The sequence below is a fragment of the Callionymus lyra genome, chromosome 1 (genome assembly GCF_982586985.1).
Source record: "Callionymus lyra chromosome 1, fCalLyr1.hap1.1, whole genome shotgun sequence".
Taxonomy (NCBI): Eukaryota; Metazoa; Chordata; class Actinopteri; order Syngnathiformes; family Callionymidae; genus Callionymus; species Callionymus lyra.
Window position 1 is genome coordinate 27,880,739 of NC_141818.1, and position 15,017 is coordinate 27,895,755.

Consider the following 15,017-nt stretch of genomic DNA (forward strand, 5'->3'; position numbering starts at 1 on the left):
GCCTTTTTGTAACAGTTGGTCACACACGGGCCACATTTGTGAATATATAATTTTTCCTGATGTATAGGAAATGTGAAGGTAGTATTTAGGCTTTGATAAAAAAAAGTTAATAAGGACCAGTAGGCATGTGTAAGTAAAAAAAAAAGAAGGATTTAACACGGAATCCAGACATTGAAGCAGGATGTGTCACTGCAAATAACAAAAAGCTAGATTCACAACTATTGTGATAAAGGTTTAAGCTAATGATTTCAGCTCATAGGATTCTCTTCAGGAGTACAAACACAATAAGAAATAGATATATTCTGTGTTTTTTTTGTTGTTTTTTTTCTTGAAAACTACAGCTATACTGTATTTAAACATATTTAAGTAAGTAAGTAAGTGAGAGTAATATTTATTTATATAGCGCTTTTCGAGCAACACAAACTCGCTGCCACATGGTGAGTTCAGTGCAATGATGGATTCAAATCAGCCAGAGAAGTCAGCAGACACTTGCAGAAGAGAAAGAAAAGGAAGAAGTTAGAAGTTTATTCATAGTCAGCAGAAACATTTGGCAGTAAGAGGAGCTTGTTGTCGAAGCATCGTAGATAGGAAGTTGAGCTGCAGTTGTACGAATCACAGAGAGAAAATAAACAATTGTTTTTTAACAAGGTGATGACGAGGTGCTCGAGGTAATTATCAACGTTCCATGCACAATGAAAGGACTTGTTGAGTAAGCTACACATCAACTTGTCAGCACCCATTATCCAGGATGAATGAATGAATGAGAAAGATCAACCGTGACAAGGGAGCAGTAAAAATCCCAAACTATGTGACCCAGTAAACTGTAAGCTCACATGCAGAGAAGTGTGTGTGTGAGCGTGTGTGTGTGTTGTGGTGAAGAACTAGAAGATTTATGTAACAGAAGCAGCATCTGCGGTGTGTAACTGTACATGTGTGAGGCAGGTCGGGGGGATGTGGTTCTGTCAGGACTGGAAGTGATGAACAGGTTACTGGTAAAAGTTGCAGCTGTGGTTGGTATCTCCGCGAGCCTGTTTGACCTTCTCTTACTCAACACATCCAGGAAACACACATGGCAAATGATACACTCTTGTAATACACACGCCTTGCTCACACTGTTGGTAAGGTTTACCTTCCTGTACAGTTCTATACAATATCATCAACATATTTTGAGACATTGGTAAGAAGACAACACTCACATCCACCTCATGCTCTTTCGTAATCTTTTATTTGTACATACACAACACAAGAAAATAGTGCTAGAATACATGTAATATGAACGCTCCTCACACAACCTCAAAACATTCTTACCAATTTTAGACATGATTCAGTAGAATGATAGGCATTGTTCTCATGATCAAGCAGTGTAAATGTGTAGCAGGAAGAGAGTAGAGATTCCTTCACTCCCTTTTCAACAGCTTGTCTCCCTCTCTGGATGCAGCATTTGCTCCGTCACTCATGGCCTTTTGGACTTTGTTAATGACTTCATCTGTGTCTTTTTTGGTCAACTTCCTTCGACCCACTTCGGTGACCGCAGACCCAGCAGCAGTTCCGATGGCTCCACCCAATATACCCCCTAAAAACACTCCCAGAATCAATCCCAGCAGAGCCCCAACGATAACCACCTTGGGCACTTTCTTGGCCGCAGTAGCCATCTTCTCCCATATTGGACTATCTGCCACCATTTTGACTCCTGCTTTAGCTCCAGATTTGGCTCCAGAACCCATTTTGCCCCACATGGGACTCTGTGCCACCTTCTTTGCCCCGGCACCGATTCCTGCTCCGACTTTCATGGAACCATCAGCCATCAGTTTGGCACCTGTTTTAGCTCCAGATCCTACAGTTCCCCAAACAGGACTCTTAGCCAAGTTCTTAGCTCCCACCCCAAGTCCTGCTCCAACCCGCTTAGAACTGCCTGCTACTAATTTGGCACCAGAGCCAACTTTGGACCACACTGGACTCCCTGCAGCAGCCTTTGCTCCAGACCCCACCCAATTTGAGCTGTCCACCACTACTTTAGGAACTCTATCACCTACTAACTTGGACACATGTCCGGCAGTAGACCCAACTTTCCCCCAGACAGAACTATCAACCACCATCTTCTTGGCGTCCTGGGCTCTACTGCCAACTGACCCCCAAACTGGACTGCTGTACACCTTCTTGGCCCCGTCCCCGACCCACACCGACCCGTCTGCCAAGAGCTTGGGCATCGTCTTCATCAGACCTTCAAGTCTCTCTCTGGTGGACTGAAGAAGCGAAGGTGACAGACTGGACATTGAAATCTGAGGAAGACTTTCGATCTGCATGTTGCTCACACTCATCTCTGCCTCGTCTCTCACCATTTCAATCTCCTTTTCCCGCATTTCCTCCTCAGCCACCGTCTCCATGTATGGGTACGAGACTTGTCCGAACCTTTCCACTCTTTCTTCCTCCTGCTTACTCCTCCTTCGTTCCCGTGTGATCTCTGCCTGTCTCTGTCTCACTCTGTCCTCTGCTTCCTGGAAAGCAGGACTTGAATAACACTCTCCTTTAGCCTCCTTCACTGTTTGCTCCACCTTTTCCAACAGCTCTTCCAAATTCTTTCTCCCTCTCCAACCTGGTCTGGAGTCCAGGATGTGATACCTGTCCCCACATTTCTCCACAATCTTCAAGAGATCTGGCCGCTTGGCCGCGATATAGGCCTCCACCCCGTCACTTGCGTTCTCCTGAATCAGATCTGCATGAGTGAAGAGGACCAGTGTGTGTCTCTGAACAGCCTCTGGACCGAAAACCACCTCCATTGCCCTAAGAGACTGCAATTCAGTTTTAGCCGGCTGGTCCAGCGGGACACACAGGAAGAAGGCGTGGGGACCAGGACTGGACAAGGCCACGCAGGAAGAGATCTGAGCCCGGACCTCATCTGGAGGGCGCTCTGAGTTGAACCAGTCTGGAGTGTCTATTACTGCCACCTACAGGAGCAAAATATGATTACAGTTTACACGTGTCATCGACTCCTGAGGTACGTCCATGTATATAAAATGACTAAACGGCTGTCACGGTGACAAACTCACCTTCATTTCTGCCACCATTGACTTCTGCTTAACACACTCCTGGGTGATGGGGGTAAAACTATTTGGGAATGACTTAAATGCATCATGACCCAGCAGGAAATTGCCAGCCGAGCTTTTTCCTGAGCCGGACCGGCCCAGAAGCACCAGCCGCAGCTCTGGAGCACCCGGGGAAGGAGCTGGAGACACTTTATCAGTGGTGGGTGCTGAGGTGGCCGTGGGTGAGGAGGGGTTTGAGGAGAAGAACACTGATGAATTTGAAGGTGACACAGGCGAGAATTCCTCCGGCTTTCCTTCTGAGCTGTTTATCCTGTGATGAACTGTAAATGAGGGGTTCGATTAGAGAACGTGCTGAAGTAAGTCTTAAAAACAACTACCAGAAACTTACAGGTGGAAACATATTTTTTAGCTGGTTTGTCCTCAGACATTTGTGAGAGAAGGGCTCCCTCTAGAGAGAAAAAATGGAAGAACAAGTGATTCCCACAATCATTTTCAAAAGTGATTAGAGAGAAGACAGTGTGATTGGGAAAAAAATAAATTAATAAATAATTACCATGAATAAGGCAATTAACAAGACAATTGGAAAGAAATATATTCAGGGTTCAAATATTATTTATAACTAAAAGTGTCAACACGAAGTAATGGTTAGGGCGGAATCTATGTATGTACCACCAGAGGCCTGCGATCACCCAGTGACAGGAGTAGGGGCAAACTATCGCTTACATCTATAGACAGTTAAGTGCTTTAGCGGTTCATTTTGAGGTCATAAATGAAATTAATCCTGAATTTTTAATTAAAATAACATTTTGAGTGTACCAGAGGTACAGTCAAGTCTCATTGTTTTGACACCCGAGTTAACTAAATTGAGTAGTTATGTTGATGAACCGGCCTTCTCCCCAGATCCCGATCTGCGCTGTAAACAACCTTGAGGAAAGGTACGCTTCTCCAAGCTGTGCCACTTTAAAATTGTCGTTACTGCAACATTCTAGAACATTTTGAAAATAGGCTTGCATAAAGGTAGAGTTGGGAAGAAGCAAAGAGGAAACGTGGTTTAGGGTCATTTGAGCGACAGTCATGTGAAGGACAGAATGTTTTCTCTCTTCTAGAGGAAATATGTTCTTGGACCCTACCTGCATTCAGTGTGTAAGATGGGATCCTCTGCAGTGGCCGCGGGTCATGTCGCTCAAGTTCTGGAGACGAATTAAGTCCATGAGAACTCTGGCGGCTGTAAGGTTTCTCCTCGTTCCTCATCCTTTCGAATCCTTGAATGTATCTACTTTGATTTTGGGATTCTTTGGTGACGTTTGTCAAAAAGCCAGACTCCTGCATTTTTGCATTTTCTTCCCTTCTTGCACTAAAACTTTCCACACTTTCCTGCTGCTCCTGTTTCCCTTCACGCCCGCCCTGCTGCCTTGCCGTCTTCGTGAACACTCCATGTGTCTGGATCATTCTATCCACCTGTAGCAGATGCACATTATAGCCATTATATTCAGACTCGCAGCAGCAGAAGAGCTGACCCGCCTTGTCAAGGTGGAGCAAGTGAAAACCGGTCCTGACTACACATGGGTGTGATTATGAGGGTGAAACTAGGAGCAGTTATAACATGACAGTGTACCAGTAAACTCTTAAACTACCAGAGGAACATATATATTCATATAAATCAGCTATTATGACCGGCCTGTTGCTAAAATATTTTCTAAACACAGCATACTCTTTTGCTCAGACATGTAATTACAGAGTAAAATACATTTGAATACAATAACAATAGAGGCTTTGTTAGTCCATTTTATCCACTGGAGCTCTGACCTTCTCAAATAGCGCTTGGACCTGCTCTCGGTCCTGCGTCTGACGATTGTTGATGACATGATGTCGCCCTTCACAGAGGTCGATGATCTGCTTCAGACCTTGATGCTCTATCTGCAGATATTGCTGAAAAAAAGAGTTTCACAATGAGAACACTTATCTTAAAAAACACAACAAGAAGCTTAGGAGAGAACATGCTGGTGTTCATGATCTTTAAAGACATCAACAAGTTTAATGTCAAACGTCTGACGCATTCAGACTTCTGGGGTCTGGTACAGATTCCTCTTTGCCATGATTCCCAATTATATTCCACTGGAAAAAGTGTGGTGCATTATGGTAACACAGCCTCAGGATTGTAGCGATCCTCTATGTGTACTCAATCTTGCATGGGTTTCCTTCTGGCACTCTGGTTTCCTCCCCAAAATATTCAAATTAATTGGTGATTCTAAATCAATTACTTTTTTCATACTGGGTCCCATAAAGTAAACAGTGACATCGTACCAAGAAAATTCAGATTCATAACTAAATAAAAATTACTCATTATAAATAAAAATAAACACACCTATATTGTTAACTAGTTGCACACAAAGTTGAGAATTATTTCACTTTTTCAGCATTTTGGAACTAGCATTTACGTCTGACAGGTTCACTTTATAATGTTTAATATGACTCACAATCTATAAAAAAGGAGTCAAAGCCTGCATCACTAAACCATGCTCACTCTTTTTCTCCGATCATTAACAGCATAAAAAAGAATCCGTAGTTGGCAGTTTAAAGTTGGCATCTTTGTAAGGCACATAGTCGTCATGAACATTGAAGATACCTCAACGGTCCGTCCCATTAAGTAGTCTCCACATGTCAGCAGAACCAGGGTGTGATCCAGGACATCCTCACCAAAAAGCTCTTGCAGTTCTCCGGGGACACGACACTCCATCTGGACAGGTCCAAGACTTTCATTAATGCTTTCAATACTGACAGTTTTATCAAGTTACTTTATCATCATCCAGTTGTTCACCATTGAAATCTTAACTGAAACTCCCACTTAAAACAAGCCCAGTCCTCGTGGTGTTACTAAGAAACGTTCAAACAAGTCATATACTGGATGTTTTTCTTGGCTTTGTCCAGTCGGAACTTTTCGTTGACGTTATATATGCTCACCTCAGTGAACTGGCTGACCGGGATCAGCAACAGGAAGGCATGCGGACTTGGTTCCAGGAGACTTAATGCCGATTGTGTTTCCTTCTTGACGCTGTCCTCCATATTCCCTCCGCTCCAGAACCATCTGGGTGCCTCCACTATCGTCACATTCCTGCCCTCGGTGAAGCCCTGGCGCAGTTGGCAGCTCCTTGATGTGGCTGGAGTGTCAGCAGCCGCCTGACCCAGGATGGTGTCCGCTGCGGAGGTCTTGCCACAACCAATGTTCCCTAGCAGGACCAGTCTCAGGTCCTGGGATGATGAGCTGTAAAAGCTCCGTCTCAGGTGTTCACTCATCACTAAGGAGACATGTCGGACGGTTCAATAATTCATTCAAAAGTTTCAAGTATTTTTCAATGATTTTAAGGTTTACATATGGTTGATACGTTAATAAATTGACAAACAATAGACCTGGTTAGGTTAACAAACAGGAATAAAAATTAATAGAATAATGTGGAACTAAACATGCGTAACCATAAATATACAATTGGCTTTACCATCTGTCAGTCATTATAATTACATTTTGTCATGATGAGTTTGACATCTTTTGAGTCTAGGAGAATTTAAAATGAACTTTTACCGGTTTTCTGTTGCTATGTGCTTATTAACATATCCTTGCTGAATAAACTTGATTTTGTAAGGCGGAAGTATGCAGAAATATTCAAGCTTGTGAGGGACAAGAAATGCTTTTCCTGATGAAAACTCCTCAGTCCTGTTCCACAGCATTCTATTGTAGGTCAAGAGGATCCATTTAAATGATTAGATGTTTAAATTAAACATTAAATTAAATTAAAATTAAAGCTTAAACCATGTCTTCAGTTTGAATATATGGATACATTGACTTAAAGAGATAGTTGGTAGAACTCAGGCAAAATGTAGATTATAATTTCTACAAACAGGTTTTTGCCTCCTTGTGTAAAAGTTCAAAGACAAAACTGGCAATACACAAAAGCTTCACATATAAACAATAGACACAATTGAGAGAAAATAATTGATTTAGATAGATTGAAATATTAATAGGGGGGTAAACATGACTTACCTGGCTGGGTGAGGCGCTCAAGGTGTGTTCACATAAATTGTTCTCTTGAGTTCACATAAATAAGTCCGGACCTAAATCTTTCTCAACGCGTCTCAACTCAGTCTGCGGAACTATGCATCTGCTCAATTGAGATCCGTAAAAGCTATCCGTCTTACCACTCCCAACTTAGAAGACATTTTATCATCCACATCTCTGCGCAGACCGGTTCGCATTCCTATTGTAGGTGGAGAGTTTCTCCTCAGGCTCCAGTGAATTGTTTTGGTTGATGTTTTTACCGCACCCTTCACACGTCACACGAGTGACAGGTAGTTGAGGTGTGAAGCTGCTCGAATATGTGAATCGGGTCATATGTCTGGTCGATATTTTTGACCCAAGAACAATTAATGAACATTTCTGTCTAGTGTCTTCTGTATAGTGTTGTGTACTTTTAAGTTATACAGTACTGTGCAAAAGTTTTAGGCAGGTTCTGAAAAAATGCTGTAAACTAAGAATGCTTTCAAAAATATAAATAAGAATTATTTATTTTTATCAATTTACAAAATGCAAACCGAGCGACCAAAAGAGAAATCTAAATCAAATCAATATTTGTTGTTACTACCCTTCAAACCAGCATCAATTATTATACATTACATTTGCACAAAGTTGGTGGTTTTGTTGGTTTATCGTGAGGTGTATGATCAACTTATTATACCAAGCAGGTGCTAATGATCTTCAATTTCACAAGTAGGTTGACAAACAGTCATCAAGTGAAAAAGATACAACTGTGTAGGAGCTTAAAACTGTGATGAACAAACTCTGCTACCAAGCTAAGGTTGTGGAAGACAGTTTCATGTCACAGGTCAGCAACAAGACACAAGGTAGTTCTACTACATCAGCAAGGTTCCTCCCAGACAAAGATTTCAAAGCAGACTGGGGTTTCAAGATGTTCAAGCTCTTTTGAAGAAGCACAAAGAAACAACGTTGAGGAACGTAGACGCAGTGGTCGGCCAAGGAAACTTAGTGCAGCAGATGAAAGATACATCAAGCTTATTTCCCTTTGAAATCGAAAGATGTCCAGGCGTGCCATCACCTCAGAACTGGCAGAAACCAGTGGGACCCAGGTACATGTGCTGTCCTGAGAAGTCTGGCCAGAAGTGTCTTCATGGAAAAGTTGCAGCCTAAAAGCCATTCTTCCGAAACAAGGCCAAGCGACTCAACTATGCAAGGAACTGAGGTTCAGAAAAATGGCAGCAGGTGCTCTGGACTGATGAATCAAAATGTGAAATATTTGGCTGTAGCAGTTTGTTCGCAGAAGGGCTCGAGAGCGGTACAATAATAAATGTCTACGGGCAACAGTGAAACATGCTGCAGGTTCTTGCAAGTTTGGGGCTGCATTTCTGCAAATGTATTTGGAGATTTGGTCAGGATTAATGGTTTTCTCAATGCTGAGAAATACAGTCAGAAACTTATCCATCATGCAATACCATCAGGGAGGCGGATGATTGGCCCAAAATGTATTCTGCAGCAGGACTACTACCCCAAACATACAGCCAATGTCATGAAGAAATATCTTCAGCGTAAAGAAGAAGAAGTCCTGGAAGTGATGGTATGGCCCCCACAGAGCCCTGATCTCAACACCATCATGAAGAGACAGAAGGATTTGAGAAAAATCTACAGAAGATCTGTGGTTAGTTCTCCAAGATGTTTGGAACAATCAACAAAATAGACTTCATAATCTGCAAACTAAAGAGTAAACTATTACTTAAGGATTCCCGCACATACGGAGGAAACGAGAACAGTACAAGAAAATCCTGCATAAAAGAAAAAGCCAACATAAGCTTTGAACAAAATCCCAACAAAGCATTAGACTCGTTACAACAATGCATTTAGCAGTCAGCTACCAGCACGCTAGGAGGGCAAAAAAGCAACAGGTGCAGGAAACATACAGAAGACCCTTTAGTGATGGAACTATCAGAGATGCAAAAGGCACTGAGACTACACATCTATCAAAAAGACCACAGCAATAACAATCTTTGCAAAGAACGCAATAACTTCCTTAGTGAAATAAACAAGCGCCTCAAGGAACTCTCTAGAGCGGATGCTCTGGCAGATGAGATCGCGTCCACAGAGGAAAGTCGAAAGATGTTCAAAGCTGCTCGTGCCCTCAATTTTGGACTACCTCAACCAACATTGTCAGTGCACAACACAGAAGGGCAGTTCATCGCAATGGACATGGGAAAGGCAGAAGCAATCAGGGAATGGTTTCAAAAACAGTTCTCAGACCCAGACGGCGAAGAACTAGAACCGTTCCTAGGAGAACCGAGACCCCTGGAAGCAAAGATCACACAGATGGAAGTGAGAAATGCCATAAAGACCTTAACAACGGACGCTCAGCGGGGCCGGACGGAATTAGTAATGAACTATATGAGTATGGGAGTGATGTCATATCACCAATCATTGCCTCCATCATTAACTATGCCTTTGAACATCACCATTCAATCAAATCCATTGGTCAAGGCACTTTGATCGCCCTGCCCAAACCCAAAATAACACCTGGTCCACATGCAAACCTTCGCCCTACTGTCCTCCTCAGCAGCATACTGAAAAATCCTGTCTACTGTTGCTCTCCATCGCACCAGGGACAAAATAGAACATTTCACAGGACCCTATCAAAGTGGGTTCAAGAGGGGACGCAACTGTGCAGATATAGTGTGGGCCCAACGTATGCCAGTTTCTGTGGTCATGATCGAGCACTGGGACTGCTACAAGATGGGTGTAGACATGTCTCGACCTTTGACACCATTGAAATGTCCAAAGTCCTGGAAGTGATAGATCAGGCAGGGTGCAACGATGATAAAATCCGACTGGTTAGACTACTACTGTCAGGAACCAAGCTGAAAGTCGGATGACGTGGCCTTTTTTGATGAAGAAAAGGACACATTACAAAGACTCCTTCCAATAGCTGCCAAAAACCTGAAAGAGTCAAACCTGTTTGTCAACAAGGGCTAGACAGAATTCCCACACATCTACCTGGCTGACACTCAGGAAACAGGAGAGAATGACAAATCTCTCCAAGGAGTGGAGAGTTGGAGGAAGTAGAAGATCTTGGGATCGCTACTATGCCGCTCCTCAGACATAGAGGCACGCTGCATCATGGCAAACATCGCCTTCCAATCGTTTTGGAAACTGTGGATCCGTAGATCAAAGATTCCTCTAGCAAAAAAGCTGCAAATATACAATGCAACTTGTGTCTCCATAATGCTATACAACTGCAACAGCTGGGCAGTGCCAAAGGCAGCATTGGACGAACTTGATGCATGTCATCGGAAACACCTGCGCCAAATCACAGGGTACCAATGGCCCCACAATATTTCTAATAAAGCACTATATAAGATGTGCAACATCACCCCACTGTCAACAAAAGTTAACCACCTAAGGTGGTGCATGTTTGGGCACATCCTCTGTATGCCCGAAGACACACCAGCACAAAAGGCACTAGAATTAGCCATAGTGGGGTGCAACAATTACAAGGCCAGGAAAGGAAGACATTGCACAAACCTGTGTCCTGAGAAAAGACCTCAAAACAAAGGAATGGGAAAACTAAAAACTGCAAAGAAACTCAGAGAGCTATGGCAGCTTGCAGGAAAAAAGACACAATAAAATGAAGAAGGACTGAATGCAGCCAGAGGTGGTTTCCACAACTACCTTAGCCGCAGAATACAGTGAATCATCATCATCTAGGACGTTTGGGAACTTTAATATTTTTGTACTAAAATATTTTCATAAAACTTGTGATGATACAGTGTTTTGTGTGATTTTTATTTTCACTGTAAAAGTTCTTGGGGATGGTGTGAACATGCTACAAATGGTGCTGGTTGTGGTGGTGGAGGGGGGATTACGGTACAAAAACGAAGTTGAAGTTAAGTTATTTACAAAGCCGTCATAACGCACATCATATTTCATTATCCACAATCTGATTCATTACCTCATCGATATCCATCCTTCATTCAGACAATGGAAGTCTGGAAACAGAAAATTCATCCAACTGCTGCAAACCAGGCAACTTTTGCGACGTTTAGCGAGTGCTCATGGGAAATGTGGTCTCCCATCGCGCTAAACACTACCACATGACTTCAAATCTCATAGAATCGCTTTAATGGAAAAATAAAACTTATCTACTGAAATAAAAAAAAATAAAAAAAATTGATGCTTTTATCTTTATCGATTCTGACGCCTTGAAAACATCAGGCCAGAGAGAGACGTTTAACCTGAATCACGAGCCGAATCTCTGCTGCCACCTAGTGTACAGACATACAGAAGGCTTATTGTAAGCGAAGACCTTAAAAATAATAAAAATCATCAATCATTTGGGCAATTCTTAATTGCATTTTCTAATGCGAATATTTCAATTAAAAGAGCGTTTTGTACAAACAGACAAATGTTAAAGGGGACAATAGAGGTCGAATATCTATTTAAGAGACACTCAAATAATAAATTGCCTGTTAATATTTACCAGATCTTGTGTTTCTGTCCCATTTTCTTGAGGTTTTCCACAGCTTCTGAATTATATATGTGTAAAAAGACTTCTGTACAAAGACTATATTATTGGACTATTTATAAACATGTAATGTATTTGTCCTTATCATTCAAGTATTATATTTTTGTTAATCTATATATTTCTGTTAACTTTTGTTTAATTTCATTGCAGCTTATAGATATTTTCATCTCAAGCATGTGTCTTGTTCGGCATAGAAACACATCATAAACTGAACTAAAACAAATGTTTCCCTTGGTTTTTGGCTTTGGCCGTTACTGTTTACATTTTAAAGTAGATTTTTCTGGACAATCTGTTCCATTTGAAGTCCACGGTCTGGTTTGATCAATGTTTACCGTCTCTGAAGAGATAGGACAGCTGAATCAGCTGTTCTGAACACCATAAAAGTGCTGCTTCATGTTTCACAGACTCCCTTCCTGTCTGGTGACCAAGTTACTGCCGCTGAACTTCCACATTCCTCTGAAGTTGCAGCCTCATGGTAACTCCAAGTCCCTCCCAGCAGGTCTGCTGAGCTCATGTTTACAGGATTTCTCAGCAGTCTCTTGTTTTCGCTGGAGCTGGTGGGAGGGAACACTGGAAAGTATAAAACGTCAGCATGGATAAACACACACTCACAGAACTGAGCCGTGGAGGAGAAAGCTGCTACTGCCGAGACATCATAGGAACAGGTCAATTGAAACTTTTCATTTTTTATATCAAATTGATTTGTTCATCAATAACTTATTTCAATGAATTGATTTAGGATATAATGGAGTCCACTAAAAAGACCACCAGCACAGGGGAGATGACTGACAGGTGAGAGCATCATGAATTTGACCTCCCATAAATCATAGTAACATACAAAATATTTAAAGAAAAAACGAAAATAATCAATAGTTTTTATTGGGTTAGGGTTGTATCAGATTTATAATATTTTTATATTCTAGAACAATAAATTGACTTACCTGTGTTGAATCTGGAGCATAAAGAAATGTAAAATGTGTGTTTTACCAATGATGCAAGAAATGCATTGAGGCTCCAAGAGGCCTGTGGACCATCCTATTGATTCTAACATATATGACGCAGAACTAACCGTTGCCATGAAAACGGTCAGCGCTGTGTAGTCAACAACTCACCCTGTCACCTGACTCTCACCTGCAGAGATCTCTCAGAGGAGATTAAGCATGTGACGAAGGAGAGTCACGTCCGTGCGGAGAACACGGAGATGATGCTGAGCTTCCAGAAGGGAAAGGTGTCTCTGCCACAGTACAAGGTAAACGTGTGTGTTACACAACGTGAGGGTGATAGATGTCCAACTGTTCTTCTCTATCAGCTCCTCCTCAGCTCCTTGTTTGATATCTACCAGGCGCTGGAGGAAGAGATGGACAGAAACGCCGACCATCCCAGTGTGGCGCCGATTTACTTTCCAACTGAACTGGCCAGACTGGAGTCCATCAAGAAAGATCTGGAGTTCTTCTACGGCTGTGACTGGAGGGAGAAAATCGTTGTGCCAGCAGCCACCAAGAGATACTGTCACAGACTGAGACAGGTGATTTGTCATGAAGACACCTTCAACCGGGGGGGGGGGCAGCTACATTTTCTGGGCTATTTAAAGGGCTGTTAAAAAACAAATGACGAAGCTTTGACACAATAGGAAAAAGTTGCTCAAGCACATACATTTACGATGTATGTATGATTACAATATACAAGTCAGACTTTCTATTTAAGTGGTTGAGTCATTTGGAAAAAATGACACAAGTAAAATAAAGGAATTCATTATTGTCATACAATTTAAAAGTTATAACTTATAAAGCAACAGAAATGGCCATTATTTATATTTCTGAGCTTCACTCTTAACTTCATTCATTCCTCTGACTAATAGATTGTAAAATTCTGAGTTTGGGGGCAGGAGTGGAGTAAAAGTATCAGGATATTCTGTTCTATGTTAATCTTTGTTTCCTTTGTCTTTGTTTTTTTTCTTTGATCTATGTCCTTTATCTTTAGACTTAGATTGTATCATCTTGTTCTTTCTCTTTGTTCTTGTTCTTATTTTATTTTTATTTATTTTTATTAATAATTGCTGTATTGCTGTGGCTAATGGGAAAAAAAAACAATTTCTGAGACCTCCTGAGGGATCAATAAAGTTCTACCTAACCTAACCTAACCTAACTTCATGAGAAACGCATATATGGAAACAAAGGGGAGTTTACCTTGGATTAAACTGATGCATTAAGACATGTTATTTCCTTCTAAGACCCTTTCAGGAGCTGTGAGGGATAAAAGAAGTTGACTTATAAAATATTAACAGTAAAGAATAACAGGTAGGCAGAAGGAGATATATAATAACATATAATTCTTTTTCAGATTGGGAAAGACAACCCAGAGCTGCTCCTAGCTCACGCTTACACTCGTTACCTCGGTGACCTGTCCGGGGGTCAGGTGTTGGGTCGGATAGCTCAGAAGTCCATGGGTCTGACGGGCAGTGACGGCCTGTCGTTCTTCACCTTCCCCGGCGTCTCCAGCCCAAACCTCTTCAAGCAGCTGTACCGCAGTCGCATGAACGGTGTGGAACTGAGTCCTGCTGAGAGGAGGGGGGTTCTGGAGGAGGCGGTCCGAGCCTTCGAGCTCAACATCCAGGTGAGAAGATGCAGCCGAGACAAGACATCATCCACAGGCAGCTGAATTCCGGGTTCTCTTTTACAGGTGTTTGACGATTTACAGAAGCTGCTGAGTGTCAGTCAGGACCAGCTGAGGCACAGCTCGACACGCCGGGAAACATATAAAATTCCTCAAGGCATGATTGACAGCTCACCACTTTTTAGGCTGATCATGGGACTGTTTGTGGCACTGGCCACCGTCAGTGTGGGAATCTACGTCCTCTAGTGAAGACAGAACTGCACTGGCGTAAAGACTGAACGTAGTGATTGTGTCGGGATGACGGTTATTTTCAAACTTAATTGACAGTGAAGAAAATGTACGAATCACTTTGACTGCAGGACAGTTCAATATTACTGACTGTTAAAGATCGACTGAACCAGTTTTTCAACCTACATTCATTGATTAAGTAACTAATGTTAATTTTTTTAATTGTCAGTGTGTCTAAAAACTAACACTGATCTAGACAAACTAATATGAAAGTGTTATTTTAAATTGTATTTTGTTATTGTAAAAATCTAACTGTTGACAGTTGTTATGTTTCTGGCGCCCCCACATGTAAGAAAAGTGTAACTGCAATGTCTCTTATCTTCTCTCACACGGCCTGCAGATTTGTTACAGGTCATGACTGTTTAAAATGTAAACAATTATTACAGACAATATGATTAAAAAAATACTGTTTGTACATATGTACAATTGTACATATTGTTGTTGAAGTCAAATAAAAACACTTTTTGTTTTTGTACATTTTTGTTTTCAGTTTGTGTTA

General features: G+C 41.8%; 3 protein-coding genes across 5 annotated transcripts in view; 2 read left to right on the forward strand and 1 right to left on the reverse strand.

Annotated features, from left to right (window-relative positions):
* The window catches only part of fdx2 (ferredoxin 2), an 81,758-nt gene that overhangs the window by 32,062 nt on the left and 34,679 nt on the right, over positions 1-15,017 (forward strand). The window lies entirely within an intron of this gene.
* Positions 1,209-7,241, reverse strand: LOC148088729 (uncharacterized). Of its 2 annotated transcripts, XM_087799167.1 has the most exons (8): positions 7,081-7,241; positions 6,006-6,340; positions 5,671-5,781; positions 4,851-4,973; positions 4,175-4,502; positions 3,433-3,492; positions 3,048-3,364; positions 1,209-2,945 (listed from the first exon to the last, which is right to left on the reverse strand). In XM_087799167.1, the coding sequence occupies exons 2-8, from the start codon at positions 6,336-6,338 to the stop codon at positions 1,398-1,400; spliced, it is 2,820 nt and encodes a 939-aa protein (XP_087655293.1). In that variant the 5' UTR covers positions 6,339-6,340; positions 7,081-7,241; the 3' UTR covers positions 1,209-1,397. The 2 variants fall into 2 exon arrangements, with proteins under 2 accessions (XP_087655293.1, XP_087655300.1); XM_087799174.1 differs by lacking the exon at positions 3,433-3,492.
* On the forward strand, positions 12,224-14,993 carry hmox1b (heme oxygenase 1b). 2 transcript variants are annotated; one of them, XM_087799194.1, is made up of 6 exons: positions 12,224-12,282; positions 12,357-12,409; positions 12,755-12,866; positions 12,960-13,142; positions 13,958-14,230; positions 14,297-14,993. In XM_087799194.1, the coding sequence occupies exons 2-6, from the start codon at positions 12,363-12,365 to the stop codon at positions 14,474-14,476; spliced, it is 795 nt and encodes a 264-aa protein (XP_087655320.1). In that variant the 5' UTR covers positions 12,224-12,282; positions 12,357-12,362; the 3' UTR covers positions 14,477-14,993. The 2 variants fall into 2 exon arrangements, with proteins under 2 accessions (XP_087655320.1, XP_087655312.1); XM_087799186.1 differs by having other exon boundaries at positions 12,226-12,282; positions 12,927-13,142.

Bases quoted from the DNA above. Each gene is read 5' to 3' on its own strand.
- LOC148088729 (XM_087799167.1), bottom strand. From the start codon at position 6,338: ATGAGTGAACACCTGAGACGGAGCTTTTACAGCTCATCATCCCAGGAC. The intron at 3,365-3,432 runs GTAAGTTTCTGG...CCTCATTTACAG, and splicing joins TAAAAAATATGTTTCCACCT to TTCATCACAGGATAAACAGC. The intron at 2,946-3,047 runs GTGAGTTTGTCA...TTGCTCCTGTAG, and splicing joins CAATGGTGGCAGAAATGAAG to GTGGCAGTAATAGACACTCC.
- hmox1b (XM_087799186.1), top strand. From the start codon at position 12,363: ATGGAGTCCACTAAAAAGACCACCAGCACAGGGGAGATGACTGACAG. The intron at 12,867-12,926 runs GTAAACGTGTGT...CTTCTCTATCAG, and splicing joins TGTCTCTGCCACAGTACAAG to CTCCTCCTCAGCTCCTTGTT. The intron at 14,231-14,296 runs GTGAGAAGATGC...TCTCTTTTACAG, and splicing joins CCTTCGAGCTCAACATCCAG to GTGTTTGACGATTTACAGAA.